The following is a 20,634-nucleotide window of genomic DNA, read 5'->3' as shown; positions in this document are numbered from 1 at the left end:
CTCTTTAATATTTCTCATGGAAAAACTTTAGTTAGGGGCAAAAATAACAGGATAAAAGTTATGATATTTGAATATGGAGAGCACCATAAACCTCATTTTAGTGCTCACATGCTCCATTTGTTCTGCACCTAAATCCAGCCTGTATAAATCATTAGTCAGCTTAGGAAATTGTTTCAGGTTCTGCCTCATCTCATATTTGTAGTTTCACCTGGGTGGCAAGTGACCAGAAACAATAGTAATTATGTGGCATGGTAGGTAATCATTAGTCACACACACATTGCTTAGAGGGTGAAGGAAAGTTCACTTAACAATGTTGGCAGCTGCATGCATTTTTTTTTTTTTAAGTCACTCTAAACCAGTATGTTACTAAACCAGGAGAACTCTGAGACTGATTAGTTTTAGAAATTTAGAACTCATATCACCTTTATTGCTTTTCTGTAAAACCCTGGGCATCAGGAAACCCAGGGTCTGCCTCTACATATGCTACCTGTTAGGTCTATAATCCAAGGCAAGAGCCTTTGCTTCAGTAGGGCTCTGTGTCTTCATATGTAAAATGGAATCGGACAGAATATTCTTACAGGTATGAATCTAGCTAAAGCTTGCTCAGTGCAGATCTGGGAAGATGGTTCAACCAACTTCTAAAGAGACTTTAATTCAAAGACACAGAAAGCAATCCAAAGGGAAAAAAAGTCACTTAGACCAATGGCACACAATCACGTCTCAGTTACTAGGCCATCTTCCCCTTCTCCTGTTCTTTCCTCTGTCCTTTATCTTGCTTTTGCTTCTTTTCTCCATCTCCTTCTCTTCCCAGTGCCTCCCTTCCCTTCTTTATCATATCTTTCCATTTATCTCCCATTTTTTATTTCTTTTTATTTTCTTCCCTTTTAAGTTTTTCCTTCACTTGAAGTTATTATTTTTGTTAAGAAACACTTGCCCATCGCTTTTCCCTATGACTGATATTTTTCATTCATTCAACAGATTTACTGAGCAGCTACTATGTGTCTGATCCTTTCTGGTCACTAGATAATAGGCCTTCTGTTCACATGGAATTTATATACCCTGTGTCAAGAAATGAGAAGTAAATAAGCAGATTTTTAAATACTGCAGGAAGTGATAAGTGCTGAGGAGAAAATTAAATAGTAATAAAATAAATGATGTAAAAGATAGTGCCAATTACAGTATATATATATCAAATCATTGTGTTGCATATCTTAAACATATAATGTTTTATATCAATTATAGCTCAACAAAACTGAGGGGTAATAAAAAAGAGAGGGTGTCAAGAATAGTCTCTCTGAAGGGGTAGCATTTCAGCTGAGGACTGAGGCATGAAAGGAAAGCAAGAGCCAGCCATGCAAAGATCTTTAGGGTATTCAGGGCAGAGGAAGGGTAGGTAGAAAGGCTAGGGAAGAAAAGCAAACTTGATGTCTAGAAAGAGAAAGAAGAGTGGCCAGCCAGTGTGGTAGAAGGGTAATGAGCAAGGATGAGTGTGGTGTGAGGAGTTGTCCACAGGCGTTATAGGAGGTTGAATTGGGAATAATTATAGAGAAATAATTTTTATTTCACTGTATGAATATTTAGAACCTAAAGAACTTTATATTGAAATTATGCCATAAATTCATTTATGGTACTTAGAAAGTCTTCTGTAGCATTAAGGAGGATTGGGGCATGGAATGAACTATCTGCTTCACAACTTTTCTGTAAGTGATGCTGGTTTAACTTAGTACTGTCTGGGGACATTTGTAACACATGTGGATTTCATAGCTCTGGTAAATGAAAGTAGAAACTGCTTTATTTTTCTGCTTTCCCCTCTGAAAGTTGAGCCAAACATTAGCAGAGATGGAAAACACCCTGTTGACACCAGTTACTACTGAAAGCAATAGGTAGAGGGGTGGATCCCAAGAAGAAAATTCTGATGCTTTTTTTTTTAATTGGAGTATAGTTGCTTTACACTGCTGCGTCAGTTTCTGCCGTACAGAAAAGTAAATTGGCCAACATGTACATAGATAATTTTGATACTTTTTCAAATTGTCTTTTTCAAAGTACTCTTTAGCTTTCTTTGTAGGTAATTTTTCTTACTTTTTTTTTTTTTTTTTTGAGAAATAACTTGAGTAGAGAAAGAAAGAAAGAGGGAGAACCTGCAAATGATTACTGGGCGTGTAATTTTGTGAACTGTAATGGGTGCCAGACAACCTTGGTGAGAAATGAAAGCATAATCCAAAAGGGCTTGCAGCAAATATCATTCTAGACAACTGCAGCAACTGGGTGGAAAGGAGGAAGCCTTTGGGTTGCTCCCAAGGATGTCTCTGAAAAATTTAGAAGCGTTTTCACATGGTTGTTATGTGTGAGTCACTCAACAAATGTTTTGTGAGCTCCTAGAGTGTGCCAAGTGTGACTTTTTTTCAGAACTGGGTCACAATTTTAGTCAAAAAATGTTTATTGTCAGTGCAGAAAAAGTCTTATGTTCCCTGTTTTTAAGTTTCTCACCAAAAATTCAAGTCTTTACTAGATTTTTGTTTGCTTTCATCTAGTTTTGTTGTTGTTGTTCAGTTTTTTAAAATCCTAGCAAACACCTAAGCAGTTAATGACATATCATCCCTTCTGTTAATGGGGGGAATAGGAAACATGCTCCTAATCCAATCCAGGTTGGACCACTGCTTCTTGCAATGCGAGTGTCTGTTGATGGTTTATATCCTGGATCTGGACTATGTTGTTTTCCGTTCCTTCCAGTCTCAGTTGGCTTAAAATTGGGCATCTGTTCATTAATCTGTACTTTGGGTCAGAATATGCAGCAGTTAGGTAATCGTGATCTAAATATCTGAAGAAATTCTTGACTAGTTTTTTCAATAGAATTACATTCCCCCTCCCCAACCCCCAACTGAAGTTCTGTGGAAAAAAGAAATGTAGCATTTGTTTTCCTAGTATTTATTTGTTGACATGCTAAAGAAAACTTAGAATAATTTAGAAGAAATTCTTATATTTCACTGTATGAATATTTAGAAAGTACCACCAAGTAGCTTTTTTGTTTATAGTTTGAGAATAAATGTTTCTGTATATTTAAGAATGCGTGTGTGTGTATTTGAACATAGCATGCATATTTTCCTGCTAATGGCTAATTCCCAACACTAATTTATGTCCATAGCAGAAAAGAACAAATATTTGGATAGTATTGCCTCTTCTACATATATTTTTCAGGTCTATTTAATTAAGTAGTTTTAGACCTTTGTTAAAAGTACTTGTATAAAGAAGATTTTGGAAGTGTAGTCAGATTTTAGTTTGACAGTGATATATAACCTAGGCAAAATTTTACTTGAACAGTTCAGCTTTGAGTATACAAATATAAACAGTCCTAGTTTTAAATGGAATTCTTCATTTTCCAGATGTTACAAAACATTCATCTTTCCATGGTGTACTATGGAATTTTAATCCCATCTTATCCTTCCTTATTTTGTTTTCTAAGTAATTTTATTTAGTACCTGAAATTACTAATCGTAGACCTTAAAAATAATATATTCTGATGATTTCATTGTATTTGTTAGCTCTCACATATATCTTAGAGATGTTGAAATGAAGATCACAGTGAAGAAACTGATCATATTTTCTTTTCCTTTTTCCTAATTAGGAGTCTTGACTATAGTAGGAAGCTGAAAAATGTAAGTGTTTTAGCTTCACTTTCTAAAGCTTTTCTCCTTCTAACATTGGTGGTTCGGGCATAAATTTTACCTCATAAGTTCAGTGCCTCTCGAATGCCTAGCTAGAAAGAATCATTCTTAGAAAACAAGTATATGTGCCTCTGATAGAAAAATTAATGTCAGTGATAGAAATAAAAATGGTAGTTTTTTTCTGGGTGGGGGGATGTCTCTTTAATTAGATAAGCGCTCCATCTGAAATAAATGAAAGCTTGCACTCTATTTGTAATTTGGTTTCTTAAACACAGAATGATCTGTCTGAGCACTGACATTACTTCCTTGCTGTGGGTAAGCACAGATGGGGTTATTAAATTAAGCAGTTGGGCAAGTTGTTTTTGGGAAAATATTAGTATAATATAAATACTGTTGACTGTTGTGGGCCTGTACCTTTTGTGTATTTTTTTGCTATTAATCTTTTGAGGTTTTTATTAGTACCTTCCAAAATCATCTTTTTCTAGTTAGATCTTATTTTCCAAGGGCAAGTACATTAGTGCTCTTTTAAGTTTAAATTGAAGAGTGTACGAAATGATCTTCTGTCTATAAAATTTTAAAATTAGCTGTGACCCTCCACTTTTAAAAAAATTTCCAGCGTGCTATTGTATTTGACTGACATTCTCATTCTTACCTCCTTTTTCTTCCTCTGTAAAACCAGGGTTATGTGCATTTTTCATCATACAATTTTAAACAGAAACCCCATAATCTAAAACACAACACAGTCCTATCTTTTGTTCTCCTATTACACTTTTCAAGAGAGCCTCATACCCTTAGCACACATGAGTTATTTTATGGGCCTAGTTCATGTCCTGACATCTGTAATTGTCTGTACTCCAGAAATTTATTTGTAAGTAATCATTTAAAAAAGAATTTCTGGAAGTTTTGAAGGATTCTTAAACTAACATTTTCCCACAGAGGTAGAAAACCAAATCACATCTTAGCAATGATGCACATAACCATATTTTGGGCCTGTTGCCATCTGGAAGCTTGTACATATATCATGCTGTCCAAAGCATTTTCTGGCCTAGCAAATAGAGGGAGGTACAGTAAATACTTCCCAGCCTAGCTAGAGCATTAAGACCAAATGTGAAAACAAAATCATAGTCTTAGCTTTTCCATAGGCTTGAGATCCCGGTCATTCAACTTTATGGAGCTCATCTTCAGATGACCCCTGTGGGGTTCTGTGGGAAAATCAGTGTAAAGAGAATTCGCTTTTGTGGACAGTTTCTTTGGAAAAACAGGACAGAATTAACTTAGGACTGAAGCTTCAGACCAGTGAATATTCATAGACATTCTTAAACATTCAAACACTTGCTAATTGGCAGTAGTCTTGCCCAGCCCAAAATTTCCCATCTCAGATTAATAGGAATCTAACTAACTATGCCCCAGAGCTAGGTCTCTGCAGAATGTATTCTTCATTACATTGCTGTCCTCTGACTTTAATTAGATATATTTTGTTGATCTTGTTCTGGAAACCACTAATTATGTTTTCTCACTCCTTTGAAAAATTTTTGCTAATGGCCTTAGCAGAACCTCTGTGCCTGCAAGTGGAAATTATGGGCCTTTTAAAAGTACCACTCTTGAAAGGAATTGACAACCTGTTTCATTGCTTGTCTGGGTAAAGACTCCAGAGTTTCTGAAAATTTTTGCTTTCTGGTTTTGAAACCTCATGACATGAAAATAGTTTTGGAAGATTTATTTTTCCTTCCTGCTCACATTCTCACAACCAAATTCTTCCTAAAACTAGGGTCTTATTTTCACTGCTGAATCATGTTTGTGTTGACTGACGCAGCATTGGGTTCCTAGTAAAATAATTTTACCTAGAATGGATACCTCATGGAAGGTGGTTTTTGTAAATTGGTGTTTCACATTCTCTCTTCCTGCTTTCCTGTTCAAGGAGCGTTATTGACTTCTTAGTTGAAAAGTAATTCCTTGTGCATGGTTCTGTATCACAGGTACTAGTGACCATTTACTGGCTGGGCAAAGCGGCGAACAGCTGTGCCTCGTACAGTGGGACTACGCTGAACCTGAAGGAATTTGAAGGCTTGCTGGCTCAGATGAGAAAGGTAACTTGGCTTTTCTTCCTCATCCCTTGAGGTTTAGACAAGGTGGGAAAACAACACATTTGCTTGCTTTTAAGATCATTACAGGTCCTCATGATAAAATCGCACAGGCCAAAGATGTCATGTGTCTTACCAACGACAGCTTTGCCCCCTATACCCCACACCTACCTGAAATTTTATTCCCTTCTGAGAATGGCAGGGCTTATCTCTATCCAACTTGAATTCCCAAAGAGCAAATTCAGTCTGTCAGTATATGACTCTGGGTGCCAAAGAGCTCAGTGCCTGCTTTCTTGGGGAAATAATGCCTGAATGAAACAACACAGTATTATACAAAAATGAAGACTTGCTCTGCACTTTGATCCTAAAGGTCATTTTGCTTACCTGTCAGAGCCTTGGTATGGGTAAGGTAACGTTGGCCAAGTTCTTGCCTTGGTCTCTGGAAAATTAGAAACATACTCTTCTAAGATGCATATCTTATAACCATTGCGTTTGAATGACCTGAAAATTGGGAAAACATTGTAATAGTGAGAGCTTTGTGTATTTAATTATGAGAAAGACTGACCTAAGGTAGGGATTTGTCCAAGAAAAAGTAGTGTGTTTTGTGTGTGGCTGCCTATGTGTGCCTGTTAAAGATGCAGCAGTAAATAAGAATTCACCCAAAGTACTAGGATATGGCATCACCCGGGAGCAGCCCCACCCAGCAAGCCTCAGTGAGTAGGTTAAGACTCATTGGAATCAGTAGCACCCATGGGTTTTGGATAAGACCTGTAGTGCAGCCGAGATAACTAAGGCCTTCCTCCTCTTTCGTCTAACATGAAAACTAAATGCACTCATGAGACCTTGGTGAGAGACAGTCTGTATTTTATAGTTTTGCTTTTAATACTGAAAGCAAGAATTTGCTGCAATTTTCTAACAATTTATTCTTCTTTCCTTAAAGCAAATAGTTCTGACAGTTCTTTGTGTTTGGCTAGAAACAGGCTGGCTCATGAATGTTTAAATGGACAAAGCTTTCATATTGGTCATAACACATATAAACAAAGTCCTTTAAGCTCAATTCCTTGAAAAATAAACACACCGCTCAAACACATTGTTTCTTAGTCTTAACTCTTATTTGTCCTTTAATCTTCATCTCACTCAAAAGAGTTACTTAGGCAAAGTGCAAAGGTAAGCTTTAGTCTGGATTTGTGAAATCTAAATGTTTATTGTTTTTTGTTAAATTTGGACTTGGATAATGATAGGTGGATTATCTGTTTTAAACTATTTAAAAGCTCTGCCTCATAGTTTCCCTGCTTGATTCTCTGGAAATATAATTTCTTCTCATTATTGACATTTCTTACTGCTAGTCTGGCACCTTAAAAATCCGAGCATCTATTGGTCTCGGCAGCTGCAGAGTCTCTCCTGACTTCCATTTCTTTTGAGATAGTTAGTTATTAACAACTTCCTTGAAAGGACCTGCCTTTGTGAACAGCTGTTACCTTTTTAATGAATATAGATGTCACAGGACACAAGGGAGTAGTTAGTATCACTGGACAAAGCGTAACAACTAAAAAAAACCAGCTGTGATGCTCCCATATCTCTGTGTAAACTAGAGAGTAACTCACCTGAACTTCACTGGTCTATTTGATAACTGGAAATATTAGATTGTTTTCTCCAGTAGTCATGTATGGATGTGAGAGTTGGACCATAAAGAAGGCTGACACAGAAGAATTGATGCTTTCAGACTTTGGTGCTGGAGAAGACTCTTCAGAGTCCCGTGGACAACAAGATCAAACCAGTCAGTCCTAAAGGAAATCAACTCTGAATATTCATTGGAATGACTGATACTGAAGCTGAAGCTCCAATCTTTTGGCCACCTGATATGAAGAACTGACTCATTGGAAAAGATCCTGATGCTGGGAAAATTGAGGGCAGGAGGAGAAGGGGGCTACAGAGGATGAGATAGTTAGATAGCATCACTGACTCAATGGACATGAGTCTGAGAAAACTCTGGGAGATAGCGAAGGACAGGGAAACCTGGTGTGCTGCAGTCCATGGGGTCTCAAAGAGTTGAATATGACTTAGCGACTAAACAACAATAGTGTCTATTATCTCATTTTGTGTATTATCTCATTTTATCAATTAGGATAGAGTTTGGCTGGTAAATGCAGAAAACTCTACCAATGGCTTAGATTAAATAGAGTCTTATGTCAAACTCCCATAAGTAAGATCTGGACATGAGCTGTCCAGGACTGGTGTGGAGGTTCTGTGACTGGCTGGGGCCTACTGTCCTTTTACTCCATGATCCTCAGCTCATAACCTTTTGATCCAAGGTAGCCATGCAAGCTTTAGCCTTCACGTCCTCCTCTTAACCAAGAGAAATCAGGGATGAGAAGAAGAAAGCTCTGTGCCTTACTTTCAAGACACTTCTGGGAAGTCATGCACTACACTTCTGCTCACATCCTGTTGACTTAAACTTGGTCACATATCCATTGCTAGCTGCAAGGAAAGACTTGAGAAAAGTAGATTTTATTTCATCTAAAAACTGCATGTGGACTTTGCTGGTGGCTCAGGGGTAAAGAATTTGCCTGCCAATGCAGAAGACATGGGCTCGATCCCTGATCTGGGAAAATCCCACGTGTTGTGAAGCCTGGGAGCTACAACTACTGAGCCTAGGTGTCACGGCTACTGAAGCCCGCATGCCCTAGAGCCATGCTCCACACAAGAGAAGCTGCTGCGATGAGAAGCCTGTGCATTGCAACTGGAGAGTAGCCCCTGCTCACCACAACTAGAGAAAAGCTCACGCAGCAACAAAGATCCAGCACAGCCAATAAATAAAACATTACAATGTCCTGCCTCCCACTAAAAAATAAAAAGCAGATTGTGGGTATTTTCGCTGGAAGAGAACTGGAAAACAGATACTTAGAGACAACTGGAATCTCTTCTGCACATACTCAAGCTGAAGTAGATTTGAAATTTAAAGCTTTTCTTTCACAAAGGCTGCTGCTGCTGCTAAGTCGCTTCAGTCGTGTCCGACTCTGTGTGACCCCATAGACGGCAGCCCACCATGCTCCACCGTCCCTGGGATTCTCCAGGCAAGAACACTGGAGTGGGTTGCCATTGCCATTTCCTTCTCCAGTACATGAAAGTGAAAAGTGAAAGTGAAGTCACTCAGTCGTGTCCGACTCTTAGTGACCCCAAGGACTGCAGCCTACTAGGCTCCTCCATCCATGGGATTTTCCAGGCAAGAGTACTGGAATGGGATGCCATTGCCTTCTCTGTTCACAAAGGCAATTTATTTCATATTCATTTAATTTGTATTCATGAAATTTATTTTGTATTCATTTTTTTCTAGTAGGAGAAATGTGCAAAAAATGATTAACTATGGTACAACTTGTTCTATAGTGCACTAATTACATGTGGAGCCCTTAACATAAGTGTCTGAACACATAGGTGTTCATAGTAGGTTGCTATTGCGTTAGACAGTAAAGGTCTCTGAAGACATGGTGATAATGGCCTTTCACTGGGCCTGGATATGTCAGAGGTCTTCCAAAGGAGGGGATGCCTAAGCTAAACCAACGGGAGTTATGAATAGTGAGATTAAAGGAAGAGCCGAGGGGATGAGGGTGGCCCTAGAGATCTCAGGGTCTGGAACTATGTTGACTTTCTAGGTTCTTTCTCTCTCTCTCTTTCTCTCATCTCTTCCTGTCTGTCTTTGAATTCATCCTTTCCTCCTATAGTTAGACATTCTGCCATAGCAGAGACTATGGCCAAAAACAGAATTCTCTGCTTCTAGCTCCTTGCCCAGAAAGGCAAGGAATTCTCCTCCCTGGCCCCGGTTGAAAATTCCTGGGGTGTCCTCTGGCCCAGTGTGGGTGCTATTTCTGAGCTAGTCAGTGTGACCAGGAGCAAGGTATACCATGATTGGCCCAAACTACTCCTGTTTCAGATGGTGAGGGGTATTAGCAGAACATGGGGATAGAGGGGGGAGCTGGATAAGCCAACAAATATAAGACCTCGCCCTAGATGACAGCCATCATCAACTTCTCTTCCCGTAATCTGCTTTATTTTTTCATGATACATACAGTCCAACTTTGTCTTCATTTATTGGTGTTTCTGTTTGCTTTTTTTCTTCCCTGCTAGAGTGTAGGGCCCAAGATGGACAGGGTGTTTCTCGAATTTGCATAACATTGTGTCCCCAGAACTGAGACAGTGCTTGGCACATAGAAGATGCTTGGTCAGTATCTGTGGAATGAATAACTTCCCAACCAGAGCATGGTGGGTGGAGACAGCTCATCAGGCTGAAAAAGTAGAACCTAAAACACTCCAGAATAGAATTTAACTGCCTTATAAATCAAAAGAAGCAGAAAATGGTGAGTAGTAAAACAGAGGTGTCTGGAGTTTCTCAGAAAGCGTAAGTCATTCACCACCCCTAGCTGGTTCTCATTATCTCTGACTAAGGAGGATAAGAAGAGGACAGATGAGTGAAATAATCCAAAAATATTGTGGAAGCTAGTAGTTCCCACCCCATTCATTAACACACTTTTACTGGAACAACCGACAGTTAGCACACTGGAGAGCCTTAAGTCTTATCCCTTCCCCTTGGAGTGCTCTCTGCAGAAGACAGGAGGCAGCTACTGGGCAGCTAGATGGGAAGCATAGACAACATAATAGATGTGAAGAAAGGAGCATTTAGACTGTGCAAGCCTTTGTGTTGTTCATATCTTCTAACCCTTCTTGCAAAGCTTGCCTTTGAGTGACTTGATGGAATCCAATAAAATTGTTCATCCTGCTAACATCCACATCTTTGTTTCCAATCTCTTGCTTCGCCCTGAGGTTTCTATGGCCAAGGATGGCCGCAGGTGGCCTGGTTTACATTTGTCAAGCTGCCGTTCAGCTTCCAGCTCTCACTTGATCCAAGGTTTTACTCTTGGCTTTCTATGAAGTCATGAACAGAATGGCCTTTCTATTTTTCTTTCCCATAACTACCTGTGAGAAAGCAGCTGAAGCTCCAAGAAGCATGTTGAATTTTGGGTTTTTTTCCTTTCTTTTCTCCTGTGGTTTGTAGGGTAGGGTAGGGGAGACATTTGGGTATCTGGGAAAGGTTTCCTGATATTTGTTGTTGTTCAGTCACTAAGTCATGTCCAACTCTTTGTGATCCCAGGCACTACAGCACGCCAGGCTTCTCTGTCCTCCACTATCTCCCAGAGTTTGCTCAAAATATGTCCATTGAGTCAGTGATGCTATCTAACCATCTCATCCTCTGTAGCCCCCTTCTCCTCCTGCCCTCAGTCTTTCCCAGCATCAGAATTTTTCCAATGAGTCGGCTCTACGCATCAGGTAGCCAATGTATTGGAGCTTCAGCTTCAGCATCAGTCCTTCCAATGAATATTCAGGGTGATTTCCTTTAGGATTGACTGGTTTGATCTCCTTGCAGTCCAAGGGACTCTCAAGAGTCTTCTCCAGCACCACAGTTTGAAAGCATCAATTCTTCGGCACTCAGCCTCCTGTATGGTCCAGCTCTCACATCCACACATGACTACTGGAAAAACCAGAGCTGTGACTATACGGACCCTGGTCGGCAATGTGATGTCTCCTTTTTTAATACACTGTCTAGGTTTGTCTTAGCTTTCCTAGAGACCAAGTGTCTTTTAAATTTCATGGCTGCAGTCACTGCCCACAGTGATTTTGGAGCCCAAGAAAATAAAATCTGATACTATTTTCTTGAAAATCCAGTTTTGTAATGCTGTACCAAGCAGCTTGTAAAATTTGTGTCATTTCTAGATGTGGGCTTCCTAAGTGTTTGTCCTCCCTGATGGGAAATTGGGCCCAAGGCATCTAGTTATGGGATATAAATGGAGAAGGAGATAGAAGAATATCAGTGTTTATATAAGATTATGTCCTTAACTGCACTTATAAATTGTGTATGATTTATATATTGACATTTACATGCCAAATGAATGCATAGCTAACATTTTTTGAGTACTTAAGCATCAGGCATTTTTCTGAATGCTTTCCATGTAGTAATACATTTAACCCTCCCAGCAACCCTATGAGATAAATATTATTTGCTCCATTTTACTGATGAGAAAACTGAAATTGGCCAAGGTCAAATAACTAGCCCAAGGTCAGACAGCTGACAACGGGTGGAGCCAGGATTTAAACTGTTAGCTGAGCTTCTAAGACCATGCTTTTTACCTGCTCTAAACTGTTTCTTGCAGCAGGTATAGGTTGGGAATCGAGGCATAAACAGCATTTAGTGAGGGGCACTATCCAGGTTAGCATCATCCAGTGTAAGCATGGGTCTTCCCAGATGGTACTAGTGGTAAAGACCTGCCTGCCAATGCAGGAGACATGAGACACAGGTTCCATCCCTAGGTTGGGAAGATCCCCTGGAGAAGGGCACGGCAACCCACTCCAGTATTCTTGCTGGGAGAACCCCATGGACAGAGGAGTCTGGTGGTCTGTAGTCTATAGGGTTGCAGAGAGTCAGACACGACTGAAGCGATTTAGCATGCCGGCATAAGCAGGCAGTAAGTATACAGCAGTTGGAAGAGGTGATGCCGATGATGACAGGTGTCACTTACTGAAGTTCATCAGATGTTGTCGTCAGCTTTTGCCATTTGGTAGTTGGAGACAGAGTCCTTTGTCAGAATCACAGCTTGGCTGATTACTGCGCGACCTCAGTCAAGTTACTCAAACTCTCTGATTCTTTTCTATAAAATGGGGACAACCCCAACCACATCACTGGGGAGTAGGTTGTGTAGATTGAATAATAGAGCCTACAAAAAGCATCAAGCACAGAGTAAGTGTTCAATAACAGTAGCCATTTGGCCTGTTCTCAGTGGATAAATAATCCAAGATAATTACTTGCATTTCCAAAGAAATTAAATGCAAAACCGTATCCAATTTAGATATATAATTTTCAGTTAGTCATGAGTTCTTCCTTTTCCTGCTAAAAGTCAGGCCTGGCTTTTGTACAAGTCCTGGTTAACTTTTGACCTACAAGTAAACTACCTTCATTTCCATAACTGGAATTTCTGCCTTCCTCCAGAGGGTCATGTCAGCTGAACTCACCCAGGCCATGTTCAGGTCCTCACTGTGGCGGCTGCACGGCTGCAGTGCCCCTCTCCACACTTCCCCTTCCGCTCTCGCTCACTCGGAGTCCTGATGCAACATGTGTGTGTGCCTTGTGAATGACAGGCACTCTGTCCCCCCAGAGGGCCCTCCACTGGGGAGAGTCAGAGGATCTAACTAAAGTCAGAGTCAGAGGTTATAACTGATAGAAGCCGCTGGACACAGTTCCTACAAAGACACTGGCTGTGGTGTGCATATAAGTCAGTGTAGACAGTGTTTAAAAATTGCTAACATGGAGTATATTTGTTTTTTTCCTTTCTATGGGGAATGTGGAGGGCACCTGCCTGAGCATCCCAGGAAATCTGCAGTGGGACCTTCCAGTCTTTGTGGATGTCATTCACAGCCCTGATGTTAAGCAACAGTCTGGGAGAGATTAAACTGAGGTTTATCTTTGAGTGACCGGAGTTATTTCTGTTTTCGTCAGCTTGGACTCTTGTAATTAATGCTAAGACACTGGCGGGAACAAGGCTTTTATTATAATATGAGGGTGAGGATGGCTTTGACTGACCTTTCTTCTGCTGGAGTTTCAGTGTTTTAGTATGTGCTGCTTGCGCTGGAAAGAATTTATAATCACAGGCTGTCAAAGACAGCCATTGTTTTCACTGCTCTGAACATGTGGGTCAGCCACAAGTGCTTTCAGCTCCCCCAGCGCCAAGAGCTGGCCGAGAGCGAGAGCATGCCTGGATTCTTCTGAAGCATCAGGAAAAGCATTTTGCATATTTTTCACTCCTTTTTTTTTTTTTTAACTTTTTGCCCCAGAAAAGACAGCTCCCTTTCAGAGCAGGAATTTCCCTTCAAGGTAGCAGAAGATGGAGCATACTGCTCCACGATTTTATGAAACTGATTCTGCTGCAAAAACAAATGCTGCGTGCCTTAGCCAGACAGCATAAACAGAAGCAGTTGGGGCTGGGTCCCGGAACAGACATGCAGTTATGGATCCCGAAAGACGGGTCAAGGTTAAGGTTTTCATTTTTCTTTTCATCTTTTATTGTATTCTTGTGAATCCAAACTTTATCTTTTATTCTTAATTTCTCAAATTTTTTTTTTAAACATTGTGGACTACGAGATGTCTGGGGATTTTTTTTTTTTAATATGTGTGATTTTCTGATTGAGAAAGTTGTAGCAGGGAAGGATTGAAGAATGAAATGTTGACTTGCAGATGATAATCAATGTGATAACTGCTTGCTGTAGCCTTTCCACAGTGATTCTATATGCAGGATTTTTTGGAGACTGCTGGGGACTGATTTTCCTGATATCCATAGGCTCTATGTCTGTTGCAGTAATGTCTGTAATCCTTTTGTTTTCTTCTTGAACAGGAGACTGATGACATTGAGAGCCCTAAACGTAGTATTCGAGACAGTGGCTACATCGACTGCTGGGACTCCGAGCGCAGCGACTCCCTCTCTCCCCCTCGACACGGCAGAGATGATTCCTTCGACAGCCTGGATTCCTTTGGCTCCCGTTCCCGGCAGACTCCTTCGCCAGATGTAGTCCTCAGGGGAAGCAGTGATGGTAGGTTGGAGCCTTAATAAACTGCACTTCTTAGAATCAAACACTAACAAAAGCTGCCTTGTTCCCAGCCGAGAGATTGGCACCGGGAAGGCGGACTCCATACTTACCTTGCGGTAACTCTAAACTGGTAGGAAAAAAAAAATCTCTTAATGTTGTTTTTTGGTGGTCCTTAGAATTTGGGTTGCCTTTGCCAGCAGTTGGTTTGAACATTGCCTCAGTGAGCATATCTTCTGTTGGAAAATGTGTTACATCATTCCTCCCTGGGTCTCAGTGAATCAAGACGCTGTACAGACCATTAGCTCATAAAGTGTGCTGGAGGTTTATATGTTCCAGGTACGAGGAAGGGAAATGCTTGAGTGAGTACCACACTGTATAAGTGAAAATGGATCAACTTCCAGCAAACTGGAAACACACTGCACACACTTACGACAGCTCTGAAGCTTGGGACTGTGAAGCTTTAATTGGCATGGTTTTGCCAATATTAGATGCTTATAACTGACCGTTGACTAGAGCGATGCAGGTGGTCCTTAATGTATTGAACACAACCCAGACTGCTTGTTTCTTCAGAGGCTGGGTTTCATTTACATCTCCTGGATTTTATATCACCTGAAAGGAATGATCATTTTTCTTTACAAAAATGTATGGGCATGCAACCTGATGTAAATTTAATGCATATTTTTTCAGAAGCTGTTTACCTTACTTATCTTGTGCCTTTGTGCTTTTATTAATAAGAAGGGAAGATAGCTTGGCTCTGCATGTATAAACTTGGAGAAAGACTCTCAGGGGAATTCTTTTATTTGTGTCTATTTCTTTTTACTAGAAAAATAATTAGCTTCTGATTGAAGCTAATATTTCTAGAGACTTTAAGTCTTCTGTCTGAGATGAAAATTTTATTTTATAGCTAAAAGACCCCTTCCAGTTATAAAATTCTATGTCACCAAAGTACTTGGGTATTTAATATGCCCAGGTCCTGAGTTCATTACTCGACCTCTGGTATCTCATTTAATGCTTAGCACAGATTATGAGATACCCAGTATGTGAGTTAGTTCTCTCACAGGGCTATGAAACACTCCTTAGCCATATTTTACAGATGAATCTTAGGTTAAGAAACCATCCTAACATTGTAAGTGCCCCCAATCAGTGTAAGTAGCGTGACAACGTTAGCCTCGAGAAGTGTGAGTCCAAAGCTTATACCCTAAAGCTTAATTTACTCACACGTCTTTCTGTTTGCTTAATAGATTTTTCAGATTCTAGCATGACTGAACTAATGCTTTTGTTTAGTACTTAAACTTGCCAGCAAATAGATTAGCCTCAGGGCCATACCGTATGTGACTCCTAAAGAATTCCATGGTGCATTGTGAACTGCTTGAAAAACATTTCTACAATTTTACATGACATCGTAAGTCCCACCCACAGTATTAGAAGTTACAATACCAACTGCATGATCTAATTGAACTTTAACATAACTGAAAGGGAGATTTGCTTTTATGAAACATATCATAACTAAACTATTGCATTCATATTATTTTGATTGTTTTAAAGAATTATCATTGTCTCATCCTGGTTTCTAATAACTGGTAATGTGGATCCTTTATTCTGTCACCAGCTTTGAGGGATTCGGAGCTTATAATGGGCCACATCTTGAAGGGATTTGAGATGGTAATTACTAATATTGTACTAATATGTGCTGAGGCATAATTTCATTGGCAACAATTAAGATTGATAAGCCAGAGTCTTTTCATAAGTTTTTCCCATGTAGAGAAAAACATGAAATTGAGCTTCACAAAACACCGTCCGTGAAAGAGCATCTTAACACACAGATTTCACCAATCAGCCTGATACCTTCAGGCTCATATTCTTGTAAACTAATCAAGACCTAATGAGGTTTTAAAGAAAAACAACACTTTTTATCTGCCTTTAAAACTGTGGTATAATTTAATCCAAATTGATGTTGTATTTCATTAAAGTTTATGGTATATTTTTAAGTGATGTAATCAAGAAGATTGCTAGTGCTAATAAACACTTCCAAATTTAGAAGAACTTTTTTTTTTTTTTAATTCTTGAAAATTTACTTCCTAGGACTCATAATCAACTAAGGAAAGTCTTACCATGAAATTTTCCAGCTCCTTATTGGGTTGAGAGAGAGTTTTCATTTTATTATTACTGAGGCCCACAGACCCATTCAGTAGGGACAGTCAAGAGCCACACACATAAGAGGTGCCGTGATTCTGTGGGTTGGACACAAGAGCCACCTGGTAAGGAAGCTGTGGGTCACCAGGGTCAATTCAGCCACTCTGTCTTGCTTGACAGGTACCCAGTTCCTCCCTCGCTTTCACTGACATGCCTTCTGAGGCGAGCTCCACTGAAGAGGAAATACAAAATCTTCCACTTGGGTGCTTTTAAAATTAAGAACATGTTTTATAAACATAATGCATTTTGTTAAATGAATATTCTTATCTCTTATATAAAAGGTTAGTTAAGGGAGAGACATAAGGAATGAGAGAAATTAAAGTGCTGGAGGAAGATGAAAAAGCAAAGGGTTGGTGGTATATATGGTAAAGTAAAAGGGAAAGTTAGTCACTCAGTCATGTCTGACTCTTGGCAATCCCTGCCCGGCTCCTCTGTCCATGGAATTCTCTAGGCAAGAGTACTGGAGTGGGTTGCCATTTCCTTCTCCATGGGATCGATCATCCCTACCAAGGGATCGAACCCAGGTCTCCTGCATAGCAGGCAGATTCTTTACCAACTGAGCCACTAAGGAAGCCCATATATGGTAAACATAGATTTAAAAAAAGAAAGACTCCTAGTTGTTGGAAGGGAGAGAAATGTAGTCCCAGGGGAAAGGAAGGATCAGACTTTGATAAAAGGATGTCATCATGGTTATGTGCACTGTTGGGCATAGATGGAGAAGCGACCCTAGTACATTTTCATCTTTTCAGGATTAAATCAAAATCTTTTGAAGTCTTGGCCTGAGATAAGAAGAGTTCTAACACTTGGGTGCTTTACATCTCAGGTAATCCTGACAACAACTGATGAGAGCTGTATTATCACCTTATTTCCAATGAGGACCCTGAGGAACAGAGGACTTAAATTCCCCAGTCACACGGCAGGGTGATGATGGAGCTGAAATTAGACCCTGGTCTCCAAGTCCAGAAGGTTACACTGCTTTCAACTAAGTCACTTTGCCTCTGGGCATTTGTAAATTAACTCTTTGAAGTGTCTGTTGAAGACATTTATCAAAGAGTAATTGGAGAGAGGGGGAATGTGATCTGTTTATGTGTTAAACAACCTATTTTGAGACTCTCAGTGTATTATAGGTAATATGTTTTTAGATATTGTACCAAAATAAGTTTCATAGATTATAGGGTTTTAGAACCGAGTGAATAGAGACAGCTCTATTCCGTGCTAGGCCTTCATAGTTAATTGAAGAATCATTTTATTTCCTTCATTTATTCAGCCAAGTCCAGGTTTTCCCCTCCTCAGGATGCTTTAAGCAGAGGGCATTGTGCCCAAAGTTAGAAAACTGCAATAGTGCAAATGATGATGATGATATCCTTTTATCAAACTCTGATCCTTCCTTTCCCCAAGGCTGTGTTTCTCTCCTTCCAGCAACCAGGGGTCTTTCTTGGGCTGGAATCTGGAGATCAGAAATTGGAGTCCTGAGCTGTTACTTACCAGCCTTGGAAAAGGGGCTCTTTGGGTCTCTTTGAGCCTCTGTTTTCACCCCTGTATCATGGGGAAAATATCAAATAGGGAAACAAATCAAAGTGCTTGGCAAGGTAAGGTAGTATTAGTGTTTGTTATAAAGCAATTCACCGAGGGCTCTAAGTATTTTATTATGATACTGAGACAGATATACGTGATAAAAGACTTGGGGTGAGAAGGGAACTAAGTTATGAATCAAAAACCAACAAGTCATGAAATGGTCAAAACTCCAGAAGGGAGGCTAAAAGCCAGTGACATGAATAATTCATAAACTGAACATTTCATCTGCAACAATGAACAACTTGTTTATGGTCAATGCTTTTAACTTTTACCGTTGTTTAAAAGCCATTAAATCATTTAATCTCCAGGGCAAGTTATTTCATTCCCATTTTTACAGAAAAGCATGAGCAGGTGTATTAGAGACAAGCCTGGGAGCCCACAGCTCATCAGTGACAGATCCAGAACCATTATAGCATAAAGAGTAGTCAGTTTGTTAAGCACTTACGCAGGAGCAAGTACTGTTTCACACGTATCTGATCCTCCCAACAGTGCTACAAAGTAGGTGATACTATTATCCTCACTATATTATAGACTGGAAAACTGAGGCTTGGAGTGGTGCGGTGACCAAGGCCAAAGTAACATAGCTAGTGAGTGGCAGAGCTCAGTACGAAGTGGATCTGACTTAACCACCTGCACTGCCCACTTCGCTAGGCTGCCACATCTCTCGACTTTCAGTTTAAGGTTCTTTTCACAAATGTAAAGAGGTCAATTTCTGTTTGCTGTCAGTGGAGTTGGACCTTTTTATAAGGCACTCAGTAAGAGTTTTCAACCAGCATTCAGATGGTGGCTGCCTGTCACAGTAGGGCGTATTTCAATGACAGTTTCAGTCTAATGGATGTTAGAAATCTGATGAGATGAGACTCAGGAAACAAGGATACAGCATAATTTGGATACTGCCCAGTGAAAGACTGATGTTGGTAACGTTGAATTCCTTTGTCTTGTATAGAATGCTTTTTAAGCTAGACTGATACATTGATTTGTGTGATCGTTTGAGTATATCCACTGTGTGCACAAACCGTGTGATAAGTACTGTGAAGGGTACAAAGCCCTGTTCTCAAAATACAAAATAGAAAGTATAAAGTGCCAGAAGAAAAATAGATCATCGGGCCATAGTGTTCACAGGAAAAAAACTGCCTCCAGCTCTGGGTACCAGGAAGGGCTCTGATATAGAGGAATATGCATTTAGTATAACTCAAGCCATTTCCTGGAAGGCAAACTCTTGGTATAATCCATACTGATCATTTTTCTGAATTCCTATAGTTCTTATATGTTTGTGCTCCTTGATTATAACTGATATTCTCCAGGTGTTTCATGAATTGGTTAAAGATACCTCAAAGACAAAGGATTATAAATCTTTTATAATTCTTATTTGTCAGAATATCTAGTGCAGAGTAAGACATGCAACAACAGGTGCTGTGTAAAAACTCCATAAATTTATCTTTTCTTCTGAGACTTGCAGAATCTGAGCAGGCGTATAGTCCTATTGCAAATGTGTTGTTAATTGTAATTCTCAGACACAGCTAAGCTTACTTTTTTTTTTTTTAATTTTGACTTTTTTTCTTTCCTGATTAGAATTGAGAGCTTTTCCCAGAGTGGACTAACTTCAACTGATACTCTAGATTTGTTTAACCACATCCCCCATACTGTATACTTGCCATTTGGAATTTTATTGCTAGCCCGGCACACTCTCTCAGCCCCCGTCCTCTCTCCCCAGGGAGGGGGAGCGACTCTGAATCCGACCTGCCCCATCGGAAGCTGCCTGATGTGAAGAAGGATGACATGTCTGCGAGGCGGACGTCCCACGGTGAGCCGAAATCAGCAGTGCCTTTTAACCAGTACCTCCCCAACAAGAGCAACCAGACAGCCTATGTCCCCGCGCCTCTGAGAAAGAAAAAGGCGGAGCGAGAGGAATATCGGAAGAGCTGGAGTACCGCCACCTCCCCCCTGGGTGGGGAGAGGCCCTTCAGGTAAGACCTGGGCTGTGCTGCTCCTGTCATGGCTTGTGATAATAGGAACTACGGGCCCCTGGATATGAATGAGCCCCAAGAGCCACTGTAGACCATTGATGTGAGATTACAGATGGAGGTGGGAAGAACAGACCTTCAGAGACAGATCGTCACAATAGGATAGAAGCTTCACGAAGGCACCTACAACTGTGCCTGGCACACAGTAGGTATTCAACCAACACTGGGCTAATGAGTAGACTTTTGAAACCAACTCTGTCATCAGGACATTGAGAACAGATCTGTCATCCATATCCTTCTCGGGAGACTGTCTGACTCCCAGTCTGTTAGATCAGATATAATAAGACCTTTTATCTACACCAAAGTTTATCTGGACATAAGCGCAAGCATTATGTAAGGGATGCATGAACATGGCTGAGTCATAGGTAGAAACAAACAGTCATAATGAAATGGAAGAAGCATTGGACTTCTCATCTCTTTAGGGAAGCAAGCAGTCTTTCCCCTAATCTCTGATTATGTTTTTGTACTTCTTCA

The 20,634-nt window shown here is 40.2% G+C and overlaps 1 protein-coding gene across 21 annotated transcripts in view; it reads left to right on the top strand.

Moving 5' to 3' along the window:
• Nucleotides 1-20,634, top strand: part of LIMCH1 (LIM and calponin homology domains 1) — a 352,260-nt gene that overhangs the window by 251,771 nt on the left and 79,855 nt on the right. For 15 of the 21 annotated variants that reach the window (XM_025290118.3, XM_025290122.3, XM_025290121.3 and 12 more), the window contains 4 exons: nt 3,623-3,653; nt 5,639-5,749; nt 14,176-14,371; nt 19,851-20,103. In XM_025290118.3, coding sequence (XP_025145903.3) covers nt 3,623-3,653; nt 5,639-5,749; nt 14,176-14,371; nt 19,851-20,103 — 591 coding nt within the window. Of the gene's footprint in view, nt 1-3,622; nt 3,654-5,638; nt 5,750-13,619; nt 13,816-14,175; nt 14,372-19,850; nt 20,104-20,634 lie in introns of those variants that run through there. The other 6 variants (XM_025290135.3, XM_025290134.3, XM_006073839.4 and 3 more) reach the window with 4 other exon arrangements.

This window comes from Bubalus bubalis, chromosome 7, assembly GCF_019923935.1.
Source record: "Bubalus bubalis isolate 160015118507 breed Murrah chromosome 7, NDDB_SH_1, whole genome shotgun sequence".
Lineage (NCBI taxonomy): Eukaryota > Metazoa > Chordata > Mammalia > Artiodactyla > Bovidae > Bubalus > Bubalus bubalis.
Note: the sequence above shows the minus strand (reverse complement) of the source record. Positions and strands in the feature narration are given on the sequence as shown.